This window comes from Thalassophryne amazonica, chromosome 1 (genome assembly GCF_902500255.1).
Source record: "Thalassophryne amazonica chromosome 1, fThaAma1.1, whole genome shotgun sequence".
Lineage (NCBI taxonomy): Eukaryota > Metazoa > Chordata > Actinopteri > Batrachoidiformes > Batrachoididae > Thalassophryne > Thalassophryne amazonica.
Window position 1 is genome coordinate 101357647 of NC_047103.1, and position 17850 is coordinate 101375496.

At 44.8% G+C, this 17850-nt stretch overlaps 1 protein-coding gene across 1 annotated transcript in view; it reads left to right on the forward strand.

Annotated features, from left to right (window-relative positions):
* LOC117512783 (E3 ubiquitin-protein ligase HECW1) overlaps positions 1-17850 on the forward strand; it is a 521859-nt gene that overhangs the window by 408283 nt on the left and 95726 nt on the right. Inside the window, exons 17-18 of the mRNA XM_034173001.1 lie at positions 8043-8139; positions 8437-8533. Coding sequence (XP_034028892.1) covers positions 8043-8139; positions 8437-8533 — 194 coding nt within the window. The remainder of the gene's footprint in view (positions 1-8042; positions 8140-8436; positions 8534-17850) is intronic.

The window sequence follows — 17850 nt, forward strand, 5'->3', positions numbered from 1 at the left end:
CATCAGAGTTTGCTCGAGTCCCAGAGTCTGTTCCAGAGTTTGTTGCAGTCCCATAGTCTGTTCCAGAGATTGCTGCAGTCCCAGAGTCTGCTCCAGAGTTTGTTACAGTCCCATACTCAGTTCCAGAGTTTGCTGCAGTCCCAGAGTCTACACCAGAGTTTGCTCCAGTCCCAGAGTCTGTTCCAGAGTTTGTTACTGTCCCATACTCAGTTCCAGAGTTTGCTGCAGTCTCAGAGTCTGCTCCAGAGTTTCCTGCAGTCCCATTGTCAGTTCCATGTTTGCTGCAGTCCCAGCATCTGTTCCAGAGTTTGCTGCAGTTCCAGAGTCTACTCCAGATTTTGTTGCAGTCCCATAGTCAGTTCCAGAGTTTGCTGTCGTCCCACAGTCAGTTCCAGAGTTTGCTGTAGTCCCAGAGTCTGCTCCAAAGTTTGCTGTAGTCCCAGTTTCTGTTCCAGAGTTGGCTGTAGTCCCATACTCAGGTCCAGAGTTTGTTGCAGTCCCATAGTCAGTTCCAGAGTTTGCTGCAGTCCCAGAGTCTGCTCCAGAGTTTGCTGCAGTCCCATTGTCAGTTCCAAATTTGCTGCAGTCCCAGAGTCTGTTCCAGAGTTTGCTGCAGTTCCAGAGTCTGCACCAGAGTTTGTTGCATTCCCAGTTTCTGTTCCAGAGTTGGCTGTAGTCCCATACTCAGGTCCAGAGTTTGCTGCAGTCCTAGAGTCTATTCCAGAGTTTGCTGCAATCCCATAGTCAGTTCCAGAGTTTGTTGCAGTCCCAGAGTCTACACCAGAGATTGCAGCAGTCCCAGAGTCCATTCCAGAGTTTGCTGCCATCCCAGACTCTGTTCCAGAGTTTGCTGCAGTCCCATAGTCTGCTCCAGAGTTTGCTGCAGTCCCATTGTCACTTCCAGAGCTTGCGGCAGTCCCAGAGTCTGCTCCAGAGTTTGCTGCAACCCCAGAGTCTACTCCAGAGTTTGTTACAGTCCCATACTCAGTTCCAGAGTTTGCTGCAGTCCCAGAGTCTACACCAGAGTTTGCTCCAGTCCCAGAGTCTGTTCCAGAGTTTGTTGCAGTCCCATAGTCTGTTCCAGAGATTGCTGCAGTCCCAGAGTCTGCTCCAGAGTTTGTTACAGTCCCATACTCAGTTCCAGAGTTTGCTGCAGTCTCAGAGTCTGCTCCAGAGTTTCCTGCAGTCCCATTGTCAGTTCCAAGTTTGCTGCAGTCCCAGCGTCTGTTCCAGAGTTTGCTGCAGTTCCAGAGTCTACTCCAGAGTTGGTTGCAGTCCAATAGTCAGTTTCAGAGTTTGCTGCAGTCCCAGAGTCTGCTCCAGAGTTTGCTGCAGTCCCATTGTCAGTTCCAAAGTTGCTGCAGTCCCAGAGTCTGTTCCAGAATTTCCTGCAGTCCCAGAGTCTGCTCCAGAGTTTGTTGCAGTCCCGTAGTCAGTTCCAGAGTTTGCTGTAGTCCCATAGTCAGTTCCAGCATTGCTGTAGTCCCAGAGTCTGCTCCAAAGTTTGCAGCAGTCCCAGAGTGTGTTCCAAAGTTTGCTGCAGTCCCATAGTCAGTTCCAGATTTTGCTGTAGTTCCATAGTCAGTTCCAGAGTTTTCTGCAGTCCCAGAGTCTATTCCAGAGTTGTTACAGTCACATACTCCGTTCCAGAGTTTGCTGCAGTCCCAGAGTCTACACCAGAGTTTGCTCCAGTTCCAGAGTTTGTTGCAGTCCCATAGTCTGTTCCAGAGATTGCTTCAGTCCGAGAGTCTGCTCCAGAGTTTGTTACTGTCCCATACTCAGTTCCAGAGTTTACTGCAGTCTCAGAGTCTGCTCCAGAGTTTCCTGCAGTCCCATTGTCAGTTCCACGTTTGCTGCAGTCCCAGCGTCTGTTCCAGAGTTTGCTGCAGTTCCAGAGTCTACTCCAGAGTTTGTTGCAGTCCCATAGTCAGTTCCAGAGTTTGCTGTCATTCCATAGTCAGTTCCAGAGTTTGCTGTAGTCCCAGAGTCTGCTCCAAAGTTTGCTGCAGTCCCAGAGTCTGCTCCAAAGTTTGCTGCAGTCCCATTGTCAGTTCCAAATTTGCTGCAGTTCCAGAGTCTGCACCAGAGTTTGTTGCAGTCGCAGTTTCTGTTCCAAAGTTGGCTGTAGTCCCATACTCAGGTCCAGAGTTTGCTGCAGTCCCAGAGTCTACACCAGAGTTTGCTGCAGTCCAGAGTCCATTCAGAGTTTGCTGCAGTCCCAGAGTCTGCTCCAGAGTTGTTACAGTCCCATACTCAGTTCCAGAGTTTGCTGCAGTCCCAGAGTCTACACAGAGTTTGCTCCAGTCCCAGAGTCTGTTCCAGAGTTTGGTACTGTCCCATACTCAGTTCCAGAGTTTGCTGCAGTCTCAGAGTCTGCTCCAGAGTTTCCTGCAGTCCCATTGTCAGTTCCATGTTTGCTGCAGTCCCAGCATCTGTCCAGAGTTGCTGCAGTTCCAGAGTCTACTCCAGAGTTTGTTGCAGTCCCATAGTCAGTTCCAGAGTTTGCTGTCGTCCCATAGTCAGTTCCAGAGTTTGCTGTAGTCCCAGAGTCTGCTCCAAAGTTTGCTGTAGTCCCAGTTTCTGTTCCAGAGTTGGCTGTAGTCCCATACTCAGGTCCAGAGTTTGTTGCAGTCCCAGAGTGTACACCAGAGTTTGCTGCAGTCCCAGAGTCCATTCCAGAGTTTGCTGCTGTCCCAGAGTTTGTTCCAGAGTTTGCTACAGTCCCATAGTCTGCTCGAGAGTTTATTGCAGACCCATTGTCAGTTCCAGAGTTTTCTGCAGTCCCAGAGTCTGTTCCAGAGTTTGTTGCAGTCCCATAGTCAGTTCCAGAGTTTGCTGCAGTCCCAGAGTCTGCTCCAGGGTTTGCTGCAGTCCCATTGTCAGTTCCAAATTTGCTGCAGTCCCAGAGTCTGTTCCAGAGTTTGCTGCAACCCCAGAGTCTGCTCCAGAGTTTGTTGCAGTCCCATAGTCAGTTACAGAGTTTGCTGTAATCCCATAGTCAGTTCCAGAGTTTGCTGTAGTCCCAGATACTGCTCCAAAGTTTGCTGCAGTCCCAGAGTCTGTTCCAGAGTTTGCTGCAGTCCCAGAGTCTGCTCCAGAGTTTGCGGCAATCCCATAGTCAGTTCCAGAGTTTGTTGCAGTCCCTGAGTCTACACCAGAGTTTGCTGCAGTCCCAGAGTCCATTCCAGAGTTTGCTGCCGTCCCAGAGTCTGTTCCAGAGTTTACTGCAGTCCCATTGTCTGCTCCAGAGTTTGTTGCAGTCCCATAGCTACTCCAAAGTTTGCTGCAGTCCCATTGTCAGTTCCAAATTTGCTGCAGTTCCAGAGTCTGCACCAGAGTTTGTTGCAGTCGCAGTTTCTGTTCCAAAGTTGGCTGTAGTCCCATACTCAGGTCCAGAGTTTGCTGCAGTCCCAGAGTCTACACCAGAGTTTGCTGCAGTCCCAGAGTCCATTCCAGAGTTTGCTGCAGTCCCAGAGTCTGCTCCAGAGTTTGTTACAGTCCCATACTCAGTTCCAGAGTTTGCTGCAGTCCCAGAGTCTACACCAGAGTTTGCTCCAGTCCCAGAGTCTGTTCCAGAGTTTGTTACTGTCCCATACTCAGTTCCAGAGTTTGCTGCAGTCTCAGAGTCTGCTCCAGAGTTTCCTGCAGTCCCATTGTCAGTTCCATGTTTGCTGCAGTCCCAGCATCTGTTCCAGAGTTTGCTGCAGTTCCAGAGTCTACTCCAGAGTTTGTTGCAGTCCCATAGTCAGTTCCAGAGTTTGCTGTCGTCCCATAGTCAGTTCCAGAGTTTGCTGTAGTCCCAGAGTCTGCTCCAAAGTTTGCTGTAGTCCCAGTTTCTGTTCCAGAGTTGGCTGTAGTCCCATACTCAGGTCCAGAGTTTGTTGCAGTCCCAGAGTGTACACCAGAGTTTGCTGCAGTCCCAGAGTCCATTCCAGAGTTTGCTGCTGTCCCAGAGTTTGTTCCAGAGTTTGCTACAGTCCCATAGTCTGCTCGAGAGTTTATTGCAGACCCATTGTCAGTTCCAGAGTTTTCTGCAGTCCCAGAGTCTGTTCCAGAGTTTGTTGCAGTCCCATAGTCAGTTCCAGAGTTTGCTGCAGTCCCAGAGTCTGCTCCAGGGTTTGCTGCAGTCCCATTGTCAGTTCCAAATTTGCTGCAGTCCCAGAGTCTGTTCCAGAGTTTGCTGCAACCCCAGAGTCTGCTCCAGAGTTTGTTGCAGTCCCATAGTCAGTTACAGAGTTTGCTGTAATCCCATAGTCAGTTCCAGAGTTTGCTGTAGTCCCAGATACTGCTCCAAAGTTTGCTGCAGTCCCAGAGTCTGTTCCAGAGTTTGCTGCAGTCCCAGAGTCTGCTCCAGAGTTTGCGGCAATCCCATAGTCAGTTCCAGAGTTTGTTGCAGTCCCTGAGTCTACACCAGAGTTTGCTGCAGTCCCAGAGTCCATTCCAGAGTTTGCTGCCGTCCCAGAGTCTGTTCCAGAGTTTACTGCAGTCCCATTGTCTGCTCCAGAGTTTGTTGCAGTCCCATAGCTACTCCAGAGTTTGCTGCAATCCCATAGCCAGTTCCAGAGTTTGCTGCAGTCCCAGAATCTAGTCCAGAGTTTGCTGTAGTTCCATAGTCATTTCCAGAGTTTGCTGCAGTCTCAGAGTCTGCTCCAAAGTTTGTTGCATTCCGAGAGCCTGCTCCAGATTTTGCTGCAATCCCATAGTCAGTTCCAGAGTTTGTTGCAGTCCCAGAGTCTACACCAGAGTTTGCTGCAGTCCCAGAGGCTGCTCCAGATTTTGCTGAGGTCCCATTGTCAGTTCCAAATTTGCTGCAGTCCCAAAGTCTGTTCCAGATTTTGCTGCATTCCCAGAGTCTGTTCCAGAGTTTGCTGCAGTCCCAGAGTCTGCTCCAGAGTTTGTTGCAGTCCCATAGTCAGTTCCAGATTTTGCTGTAGTCCCATTGTCACTTCCAGAGTTTTCTGCAGTCCCAGAGTCTATTCCAGAGTTTATTGTAGTCCCATATTCAGTTCCAGAGTTTGTTGCAGTCCCATAGTCTACTCTAGAGTTTGCTGCAATCCCATAGTCAGTTTCAGAGTTTGCTGCACTCCCAGAATCTATTCCAGAGTTTGCTGCAGTTCCATAGTCATTTCCAGAGTTTGCTGCATTCTCAGAGTCTGCTCCAAAGCTTGCTGCATTCCGAGAGTCTGCTCCAGAGTTTGCTGCAGTCCCATTGTCAGTTCCAAATTTGCTGCAGTCCCATTGTCAGTTCCAAATTTGCTGCAGTCCCAGAGTCTGTTCCAGCGTTTGCTGCAGTTCCAGAGTCTGCTCCAGAGTTTGCTGCAATCCCATAGTCAGTTCCAGAGTTTTCTGTAGTCCCAGAGTCTGCTCCAAAGTTTGCTGCAGTCCCAGAGTCTGTTCCAGAGTTTGCTGCAGTCCCATAGTCAGTTCCAGAGTTTGCTGCAGTCCCAGAATCTGCACCAGAGTTTGCTGCAATCCCATAGTCAGTTCCAGATACTGGTCCAGAGTTTGCTGCAATCCCATAGTCAGTTCCAGAGTTTGCTGCAGTCCCAGATTCTGCACCAGAGTTTGCTGCAATCGCATAGTCAGTTCCAGAATCTGGTCCAGAGTTTGCTGCAAGCCCATAGTCAGTTCCAGAGTTTGCTGCAGTCCCAGAGTCTTCACCAGAGTTTGTTGCAGTCCCAGTTTCTCTTCCAGAGTTGGCTGTAGTCCCAGAGTCTGCTCCAGAATTTGTTGCAGTCCCATAGTCAGTTACAGAGTTTGCTGTAATCCCATAGTCAGTTTCAGAGTTTGCTGTAGTCCCAGATACTGCTCCAATGTTTGCTGCAGTCCCAGAGTATGTTCCAGAGTTTGCTGCAGTCCCAGAGTCTGCTCCAGAGTTTGCTGCAATCCCATATTCAATTCCAGAGTTTGTTGCAGTCCCAGAGTCTACACCAGAGTTTGCTGCAGTCCCAGAGTCTGTTCCCGAGTTTCCTGCAGTCCCAGAGTCTGCTCCAGAGTTTGTTGCAGTCCCATAGTCTGCTCCAGAGTTTGCTGTTGTCCCATAGTCAGTTCCAGAGTTTGCTGTAGTCCCAGAGTCTGCTCCAAAGTTTGCTGCAGTCCCAGAGTGTGTTCCAAAGTTTGCTGCAGTCCCATAGTCAGTTCCAGAGTTTGCTGCAGTCCCAGAGTCTGCTCCAGAGTTTGATGCAGTCCCAGAGTCTGTTCCAGAGTTTGCTGCAGTCCCAGAGTCTGCTCCAGAGTTTGCTGCAATCCCATGGTCAGTTCCAGAGTTTGCTGCAGTCCATTAGTCTGCACCAGAGTTTGCTGCATTCCCAGAGTCTGTTCCAGAGTTTGCTGCAATCCCATAGTCACGTCCAGAGTTTACTGCAGTCCCATTGTCATGTCCAGAGTTTGCTGCAGTCCCAGATTCTATTCCAGAGTTTGCTGTGGTTCCATAGTCAGTTCCAGAGTTTGCTGCAGTCCCAGATTCTGCTCCAAAGTTTGCTGCAGTCCCAGAGTCTGCTTCAGAGTTTGCTGCAGTCCCATTGTCAGTTCCAGAGTTTGCTGCAGTCCCAGAGTCTGTTCCAGAGTTTTCTGCAGTCCCATAGCCAGGTCCAGAGTTTGCTGCAGTCTCAGAGCCTGTTCCAGAGTTTGCTGCAGTCCCATAGTCTGCTCCAGAGTTTGCTGCAGTTATACATGTCCCCTCCAGTGTTTGCTGCAGTCCCAGAGCTCACTCCAGAGAATGCTGCCGCTTCAGAATCCATTCCAGAGGAAGTTGCACCTGTTTCTGTTCTATAGGGTGTCAATGACCGACATGCCTCACCTGCATCTGCAACTGCACCTGTTTGTTGCTCCAAGACAGCTGAAAGATGCCATACCACACCTGCTTCACTTCCTGGCTTCAATGTGACCAATCTCCTGTTTCCATCTCCAAATCAGCCCAGGGCCAGTGTGCCTCCCCTTTTTCTGCTCATGTATTTGACTCTGCCCACATGCCTCTCCTGTTTCTGTTTTCTGGACAGTTTTCTGGGGTTTTTCTTCATTATAGGTCGGCATTCTGCCACCCACTTCTCAACCTATCTCTCCTGTGTTAACTGCTCATCTACCCACCTGACAAACTTTTTCTCCCCTGTTAGCAGTACAGCTGCCCACCTATCAACTTGTCTGACCATTGATACCCCCATGGACATCCTCCTGATGTTCTGTCTGTTTTATGTTGCCTGCATGGCCATTCCTGTAATTTTGTCTTTCCTGTATCTGTCAGCTATCCCACTGATGCCTTGTGTTGTTTTCTGGTGGCCATTCCCTTCTAGTTCCTAGCTTGAACCTCCTACCAGCCCCCTTTGCCTGCCCTGTCTGTTCTCATGTTGTCCCTTCTTTTTTGTTTCATTTAGTTCTTCCCTCTTGCCATCTTCCTGCCTTCCTGTTGGCCCCTCCACCCACTGTGTTGTTTTGGTGTTCCTTTCTTGTGGTTGGTTTTGGTTCTGCCCACCTTCCAGACCCTCCACCTGCCTTGATTATTTGACCAGGACATGTTTTCTCCTGTGCTTTCCCAGATCTCCATCTGCTGATATTGGACTTTGATTTGGACTTTGCAGTTGATGTGTAGTCAGTTAAAATCACACATTAAGACTGGGCAAAAATAACTGATGAATAATTGCTTCACACCACCTCTCCATGTTAAACAAGTCCCCTCCAAATACGACTGAAGAGTCAAAAGCATCTACAAGCACATCTTCATTGTTTCATTTTAATTCCATTGTGGTGGTGTGCAGAGACCAGTGCTTGATTGGCCACCTGTCCAGGGTGGAACTGCCTTTCGCCCTATGGCTGCTGGGATAGGCTCCAACCCCCTGTGACCCTTGATTAGAGTAAGCAGATATATAAAATGAATGAATTACTGTTGTCCAATGGTGCTTGTGAGGCAGCATTACAAAAACAGTGTCTCTGTCCAAATATATATGGACCTGATTAAATGCATTATATTTGATAATGTGCACATCATCCCTATGAATGATATATCCAGGAAAGTAGAATAAAAGGTCACCCGTTACTGTTTTTTCTAGGCCTCTGATGTGTCAAGGAGTCGTGGGGCATCTTTCATGATTAGGCCTGGAAACAGCCTGGTGGCCGCCATACGAAATCAGCAACTGACTGCTCCATGTAAGAATTGCCACAACCTAACATTGATTTTAGTTAGGCTTGTCTTCATGCTTAAATTGTATGGTTGTCTTTAGGCATTTGCCAAAAATCGGTCAGAAAATGGCATTTTCATTTAGTTCACAAAAGCGGTTGTGTCCTTTTGTCTGTGAAAAAAGGAAGAAAAAAAACATATTTTTGATGACCTATTGTGAAGACCAAATTTAATCCCAAAGAAAATGTTTGGTAGATCAGGAAAACCTGAACATCTGTTGGGTCTGTTAACTTGTTCATGCTCATGTATGTTTGTCCCCTCACCAGCTTACAATGATAAGATTGTGGCATTCCTTCGACAACCGAACATCTTTCACATATTGCAGGAGCGACAGCCCAGTTTGAGCAGAAACCATGTACTCAGGTAGGCTCCTTCCTTTGTGTGTATCTGTAATACCCCCATCACAAATAGCCAGAATCACGCAGAATAGCGTCAGAATGACAAATCGGCGCACATCCAAAAACAGTCGGGTTTCAGTTCCAAAACGTTCTGACAGTTATCTGCGAGAGTCCACACAGTTGGTGAAAATTGACCGGCAAGTGTGATGCACATGTTCAAAACCCTCCGGGCGCGATCAAGATGGGACACCTATCCGACGATGGTCCATGTGCAATCTTAGCAACATCTGACCGCAATTTACATATTCTGATGGTGGAAAACAGGATCTGAAATATTTGAGCGCATACGAGAGAACCTCAAGATGGATCTGACATGGCTAGCCTGCCGGTATGACCTGCACATGCCATGTATAATAATAATAATAATAATTATTATTATTATTGATAATAATAATTGTGATAATCCAACCATTGCAGTGTTCAGAGCTGCATTGTGCTGCTGAAGTGAGCCAAAACACACACACAAAAAAACAAAATTAAAGTTCCCTGGAAAGGCTGCGTCTGACGCATAGGACAGCATGGCCCACTGCCAGCACTGTCCAGCAGCTGGCAACGACACGCACATGCGCCCCCCGCATACGCGCACACACATAGGTGCTCATTCAGCCATTGTGAACGCAAACACACACACACACACACATACACACATCCATTGATCATGTCATCAGTCCAGCTCTGCTCTATCTACATACGCACACGCACATGAGGTTAGTAGCATTGTAAAGGGGAGGACAAGCACAGATGTGATTGTATGACTGAGTGAGTGACTGCACCATGCCGGCTTTGACACATATGGTGTGAGTCCGGGTCCATTCGTTGGTTGTACTCCAATGTTCAGTACCGGCAGGGACTGTGCAAAGGGAGGAACACAGCTCTCCCTCCCACTTCAATCCCGTGTTTGCCATCCAGATGTTTGGACATCGGACAGTCTTCAGCACCTTTTATGGCTGTCTGACAGCAGTCTGTGTCATACACTTTGGATGCCATCGTGCAGGCATGGATGAGATAATTTGGATGCGTTTTGACACTGCTGACCACTCCTCTTTTCATCCCGACTATGTCCGATTATGGCAATATTTGCTGTGTCGGGCTGGTTCCTGCACATTCTTGCTATGTGTGACAGGGGTTTCAGTAACTGCACATCCATGTTCATCCTTTCTCCTCTCCATGATGGATCAGTGGCATCAGCAGCACTGCAGGCAAAATTGAATACACTGCACAAGACATTCAGCTGAGAATGTTGTGACGCTGTCAACTGATTCAAAATTTCCATAACATGAGCTTGAGTTTTTAGCAGTTTCCTTGTGCTTTGTTCAATGATGTAACAGATAGGTCACAAAGAAATATTTGAATATCTATAAATATTGAATTCTGTATTTTAATTAAAAGTATCAGACTTGATATCAAGTGTTAACTGATATTAAATGTCTTAAACTGAACCAAAAGAACCTCATTGGGACACATGGCCTGTGTGAAAGTGACCAGTATTCCACTGTAAATGTGTTGGTATGTATAGCGTTTGCTCTGATATTCTTTCAGTGAAAAGAATGGAAAGAAGTATTTTCAATGAATTACACATGCTCTGCCATGACCACGGCGATAATCAATAACCACCAAAATACCACTATTTTAGTACCAAATTTCAGTCCGGGAGCACACATTGCCACTTGTCATAAGGCCTCAGCAGTCAAAGTTCAACCCAATCCAACTTTCACCGCTGCACGCTGTGACATAGCCTTGCACTGTCCAATAGAAACAAGGCATCATGCCAAAACGCAAAAGTGCAGAAATGTATCACAGAGCTGTTTGTTTATAGTTGTCTGTAGAAAATCCATACAAATGTTGTTTGCTTGTTTTTACCTCAAGATTATTTTCTGATTACTGTTCATTTTGAAGGAAAAAAAAAACTTTCTTACATTAGAAACACCTGCTGGTGTTTCAGATGCGATAGTTTCTTGATTAACATTATGTGGAACCTTGGACATTTATTTTTAGACAAATAAAATAGCATGAAAAGTAATGTGTACATTTATACATTTTTAAGTCTGGTAGATTCATTCATTCATATCTGCATTTCAACCAGGAAAAAAGACACAGTAATATAAATATTTATTAGAAACACAACAGGAGATGATGTAACAATGACTGCAGTGTGTCAGTTAATTAGGATTTCGCAATGTGACATAAACCTCATGATGAAATCATTTTTTAATTTAGTAATTTCATCATTTAATTACATCCTCATTGACTATGTAATTACTTTTAATGCTGTAATCAGGACAGAGTAATTACTAAAATATTAATTTGACTATTCTAGTGATTGTGAAGGCTTTGAAATTATGCACAACAGGGGTGGGGCTTCTATCTGTGCAAATGTCTTTTTGTTCACTCATCTTCAACCACTTATTCCAATTAAGGGTCACGGGGGGCTGGAGCCTATCTCTGCAGTTATAGAGTGTGAGGCAGGGTACACATCTTTTTAACAGAACTTTAACTTCATGGACATGTTTAATGGTTCATTCATTTAATGTTAAAATCTAAAAAGAAAGAGCTTTTTCAAATAATAAAATAGTTGCTCTGTAAAGAGCCTTTGTTTCATTTAGAAGCGTAGCAGCAGGTGTTGAATTTCAGAGACGACAGGTGAGCTGGACTCTCAGAATATTTAACCAGATGAAGGTCTCCTCTGCAGCGTGGACCTCTTGAGTTTTTGGAGACACTTTTCTCAAATTTTGAAGAGTAGAGATGTTCTCTTCTTCCATTTGATCTTCAGATTTTGGTGTTCAGCTCCATCATTGGAAGTTTTTGAAGTGCATCTGTACTTAGGTTCTCTGCACAGTAAATGTTGAAATGTTCCTGATGTGGGACAAGTAAAGAAATATATTTCTTAAAATATAAAGAAACACAAAACTGTTAAAAAAAAAATCAATGCATTTTAAAGTGTTTAATAAAAGCCATAATGAAATGCCTCCTAATATTTAATTAACCAAATCACCAAAATACCACAAATTACAGACCCCAAAATTATAGTCTCTCTCTCTCTCCCTCTCTCTCTCGCTCTCTCTCTCTCACACACACACACACACACACACACACACACACACACACACGCAGACACACACACACACACATTGCAACTTTCCCACGTCACATAGTTTACTGAATTTGAATGAAACTAACCACAAGAATGTGTTGTTGCTACAAGACTTGTCTTTAATCTTTTTCCACCAGCATTTTCAGACATATATTTTTAATTAGTGCAGTGTCCGTGGGAAGGTTGTATTCCTATAGAAAATTGGGAGCTTAACCCTCTGGGGCCGACGCCATCGTATACGATGGCTAAGACCAAGCTTTACAAAATTATAAATAACTTTTTAATGATATGAGAAAGAAACTTACTTTTTTTTTGCTGAAAAGTTAACTCCATGGACTTTTGAGCCAGCCATTGGTCATCTTTGTACTCCTCATAGAAGCTGTGTGATGACGTGCACAATGTGAGTGTCCAATCGGAATTGGTTCACCATCACATGGTTTTCCAAAATCCAATCGTAGGGCAGATTTACCTCACGTGAGCACACGGAGAGCCTCTGATGACAATCTCACATGCTCAAACAAAGAGTGTGTAACTATCAGGATTGCTCCACTAGTTTGCATGTGAATGTTACTGGATAACCCTGTTGCTTTCTCTGCATAAAGCACTGTTTACCATATCAGTGGACAACATAGACCATTTTGTATATATTGTTCAAAATGTGCATTTGTGTTTACTGCTTGAACCTTTTTGTTGTACAGTGTTTCACACAAGACCTCACATTACCTTTATAAATCAATCAATCAATTTTTTTATATAGCGCCAAATCACAACAAACAGTTGCCCCAAGGCGCTTTATATTGTAAGGCAAGGCCATACAATAATTATGTAAAACCCCAACGGTCAAAACGACCCCTTGTGAGCAAGCACTTGGCTACAGTGGGAAGGAAAAACTCCCTTTTAACAGGAAGAAACCTCCAGCAGAACCAGGCTCAGGGAGGGGCAGTCTTCTGCTGGGACTGGTTGGGGCTGAGGGAGAGAACCAGGAAAAAGACATGCTGTGGAGGGGAGCAGAGATCGATCACTAATGATTAAATGCAGAGTGGTGCATACAGAGCAAAAAGAGAAAGAAACAGTGCATCATGGGAACCCCCCAGCAGTCTACGTCTATAGCAGCATAACTAAGGGATGGTTCAGGGTCACCTGATCCAGCCCTAACTATAAGCTTTAGCAAAAAGGAAAGTTTTAAGCCTAATCTTAAAAGTAGAGAGGGTGTCTGTCTCCCTGATCTGAATTGGGAGCTGGTTCCACAGGAGAGGAGCCTGAAAGCTGAAGGCTCTGCCTCCCATTCTACTCTTACAAACCCTAGGAACTACAAGTAAGCCTGCAGTCTGAGAGCGAAGCGCTCTATTGGGGTGATATGGTACTACGAGGTCCCTAAGATAAGATGGGACCTGATTATTCAAAACCTTATAAGTAAGAAGAAGAATTTTAAATGGTAAACAGTTGTTTATTATAGTTTGCTGTGTGTTTTGAATAAATGTGTGTGGAAAATTATTTTTCGCTTTATTTTTTCCTTGCCTATGTTTGATTGTAAACCTTTATTACACTTATAAAACACAACAAAAACATATACGCAACACTTTTGGTTTTGCTCCCATTTTGTATGAGATGAACTCAAAGTTCTAAATCTTTTTCCACATACACAATATCACCATTTCTCTCAAATATTGTTCACAAACCAGTCTAAATCTGTGATAGTGAGCACTTCTCCTTTGCTGAGATAATCCATCCCATCTCACAGGTGTGCCATACCAAGATGCTGATTAGACACCATGATTAGTGCACAGGTGTGCCTTAGACTGCCCACAGTAAAAGGCCACTCTGAAAGGTGCAGTTTTATCACACAGCACAATGCCACAGATGTCGCAAGATTTGAGGGAGCGTGCAATTGGCATGCTGACAGCAGGAATGTCAACCAGAGCTGTTGCTTGTGTATTGAATGTTCATGTCTCTACCATAAGCCGTCTCCAAAGTCGTTTCAGAGAATTTGGCAGTACATCCAATCAGCCTCACAACTGCAGACCACGTGTAACCACACCAGCCCAGGACCTCCACATCCAGCATGTTCACCTCCAAGATCGTCTGAGACCAGCCACTCGGACAGCTGCTGAAACAATCGGTTTGCAAAACCAAAGAATTTCTGCACAAACTGTCAGAAACCATCTCAGGGAAGCTCATCTGCATGCTCGTCGTCCTCATCGGGGTCTCGACCTGACTCCAGTTTGTCATCGTAACCGACTTGAGTGGGCAAATGCTCACATTCGCTGGCATTTGGCACGTTGGAGAGGTGTTTTCTTCACGGATGATGTGAAGGAGATGTGTTGCACTGCATGAGGCAAATGGTGGTCACACCAGATACTGACTGGTATCCCCCCCAATAAAACAAAACTGCACCTTTCAGAGTGGCCTTTTATTGTGGGCAGTCTAAGGCACACCTGTGCACTAATCATGGTGTCTAATCAGCATCTTGATATGGCACACCTGTGAGGTGAGATGGATTATCTCAGCAAAGGAGAAGTGCTCACTATCACAGATTTAGACTGGTTTGTGAACAATATTTGAGGGAAATGGTGATACTGTGTATGTGGAAAAAGTTTTAGATCTTTGAGTTCATCTCATACAAAATGGGAGCAAAACCAAAAGTGTTGCGTTTATATTTTTGTTGAGTATATATTCTGAAAGCACAGGTTGTCCTGAAAGAAAGAGTCATAAAACTTGATTGTGGGATGCAGGGAGAGCTGTTAACAGCAATAATAAAACATTTATGCCAGGCCAGTGAACTGTCCAAAAAATGCCCTCTGACCCCAGAGGGTTAAGTATATTTCTCATGGATGGTCATATGAGGCTGTGTTTTAAGGTGGGATGTTGAAAGAGGTGTACTTATGTTATATTATAATTATAATATTTTAATATAATAATTATATATTATAATATAATATATTATAATATATAATAGGTGGTTGGCTCTCACTGCGGTATTGTATCACTTCCTGTTCCGGAGAACAGCGGTGTTTTGCTGTATCTGTTAGCTGTTTAATCTTATCTAATAATCTTATCCCATATATATAGATAAATATAACTTAACAATACTATATATGAAAGTTATGTAGCATTACAAAGGTCCCAAGGCAGCAAATAAAATAATGAGCATGCAATGAGGCCATAGACATTTTTGCATGTGTAGTGTATTTCTTCATTGGCATGAAGTTCAAAATATACAGTAATACAGGCCTGCAACAGTCTCATCCTGCTGTTTTTTGGAGTTCTCTGAAGGCGGATTTGTAGTCCAGAAAACAGATCACAAGTTCTCTGCAATGGCATTAGACCAATCAATCAATCAATCAAATTTTTTTTTATATAGCGCCAAATCACAACAAACAGTCGCCCCAAGGCGCTTTATATTGTAAGGCAAGGCCATACAATAATTATGTAAAACCCCAACGGTCAAAACGACCCCCTGTGAGCAAGCACTTGGCTACAGTGGGAAGGAAAAACTCCCTTTTAACAGGAAGAAACCTCCAGCAGAACCAGGCTCAGGGAGGGGCAGTCTTCTGCTGGGACTGGTTGGGGCTGAGGGAGAGAACCAGGAAAAAGACATGCTGTGGAGGGGAGCAGAGATCGATCACTAATGATTAAATGCAGAGTGGTGCATACAGAGCAAAAAGAGAAAGAAACAGTGCATCATGGGAACCCCCCAGCAGTCTACGTCTATAGCAGCATAACTAAGGGATGGTTCAGGGTCACCTGATCCAGCCCTAACTATAAGCTTTAGCAAAAAGGAAAGTTTTAAGCCTAATCTTAAAAGTAGAGAGGGTGTCTGTCTCCCTGATCTGAATTGGGAGCTGGTTCCACAGGAGAGGAGCCTGAAAGCTGAAGGCTCTGCCTCCCATTCTACTCTTACAAACCCTAGGAACTACAAGTAAGCCTGCAGTCTGAGAGCGAAGCACTCTATTGGGGTGACCAGGCACACGAACAAGAAAATGCTGTGATAAAAGGAGAAGGTGGTGCTGTGGGCTTGACCAACAATCCTTCAGCTCTGAGACGTTGGATGATAGGTGGTCCAGAGGTCAGTAGGCTTATTTGTGACTTTGAGAACAAATCAGAGAAATCCAGCAATGATAAACATCATGAGCAGACAGCTAGCATGCAGAATTCCTTTGTAAAGGAAGCAAGTGCTCTCAAGAAGGTCATTGAGGATCTTGGAAGTTCTTTTCTGGAAGACAGCAAGGATTTGTTAACTCTTGACAGCAAAGTTGTCACAAGCCAATCAGCTGTAGAAAGTGTCAAAGAGATGTATGAGCTAGGACGACGTCAGTTTGAGACATTCGTAGCTGAATGGATCACAACTCAAGCAAAGTCAATTACTCAGCCCATCAAGAAGAACAAGTTGTCATTGTTCTCTGAAAGTCAACGTCAGTTGAAAAAGAAAAGTCAGGTATTTGCATTGAAGGATGACTGTGTCTTAATCTCTAGACTATACATTGCCTGCCAATCTTGAGAGGGAAAACTGGAAGAGTTCTTCAAATATGAGAACCAACCATGGCCACCATCTCTATCAAAGTCAGGGGAGATGAGATCAGGAAAGAAGTCTGACTTGTTGGTTCCTCTGGAAAGCCTTTCAAACTCTGATCACACAGTCCCTAAGGTTACAACAGTCGTGCTTGATGGCACAATGGTGGTGCACACTCTAACACCAACAGTGTCAAAGACATTCTCAGACTATGCCACACAGGTCTTCGTGCCCCACAGTGAGAACATCCTGAAGGATGTTGAAAGGGTCGATGTAGTGTTTGATGTCTACAAGCCTCAGAGTCTGAAGAACTCAACCAGGGAGAAAAGAGGCAATGGTGTACGTAGGAAAGTAACTCTGACCACACAAATTCCAGGAAATTGGCAGAGTTTCCTCCGGAATAATGACAAGACTGAGCTGTTTGTACTTCTAGCTGAACATGCTGCAGGGATTCACATGCAAAACAGACAAGTTGTCTGCACTTTGAAGGAACATGTGACTTGCAATGCTGCTGTGACAGACACGTCAAATCTTCAGCCCTGTATGCAAGAAGCAGACATGCGCATCATGTTGCATGTCAAGGATGCTTCCAACAAGGGTTACCAGAGTATCCTCATTAGAACAGCAGACACTGATGTTTTTGTACTAGCTGTGGCATTTTTTGACCAGTTTGCCACCTCTGAATTGTGGATATCATTTGGTACTGGAAAGTCCCAAAGATACATTGCTGTACATGAGATTGCCACTGCCCTGCCATCAACCAAAGCAAAGGCTCTGCCATTTTTCCATGCACTAACTGGCGGTGATGTAATATCTTTCTTTGCTGAAAGAGGCAAGAAGAGTGCATGGGAAACTTGGATTGCATTTCCAGAGGTGACAGATGCTTTCTTGTCCCTTGCAAATCCACAACTGATGATCTACTGGCTCTTATTCAGAGATTTGTTGCTCTGTGGTATGACCGCACTACTGTCATACCAGCAGTGCGGCAGTAACGGAAACCTTGTTACGACTTTTACCTACTCTAGATAGTCAAGTTTGATCGTCTTCTCGGCGCAATGACCTCTAATTTCCTGCTTTTAAATTCAGATAAAACTGAAATTATTGTACTTGGCCCCACAAATCTTAGAAACATGGTGTCTAACCAGATCCTTACTCTGGATGGCATTACCCTGACCTCTAGTAATACTGTGAGAAATCTTGGAGTCATTTTTGATCAGGATATGTCCTTCAATGCGCATATTAAGCAAATATGTAGGACTGCTTTTTTTGCATTTGCGCAATATCTCTAAAATTAGAAAGGTCTTGTCTCAGAGTGATGCTGAAAAACTAATTCATGCATTTATTTCCTCTAGCCTGGACTACTGTAATTCATTATTATCAGGTTGTCCTAAAAGTTCCCTGAAAAGCCTTCAGTTATTTCAAAATGCTGCAGCTAGAGTACTGACGGGGAGTAGAAGGAGAGAGCATATTTCACCCCTATTGGCCTCTCTTCATTGGCTTCCTGTTAATTCTAGAATAGAATTTAAAATTCTTCTTTTTACTTATAAGGGTTTGAATAATCAGGTCCCATCTTATCTTAGGGACCTCATAGTACCATATCTGTTGTGTGTTGGGGGGGGCGTGGCTGGATGTTTTGGTGTTCTTTTCTTTTCTTTGCTCTCCAGGTGGCATGAGGGCTGAT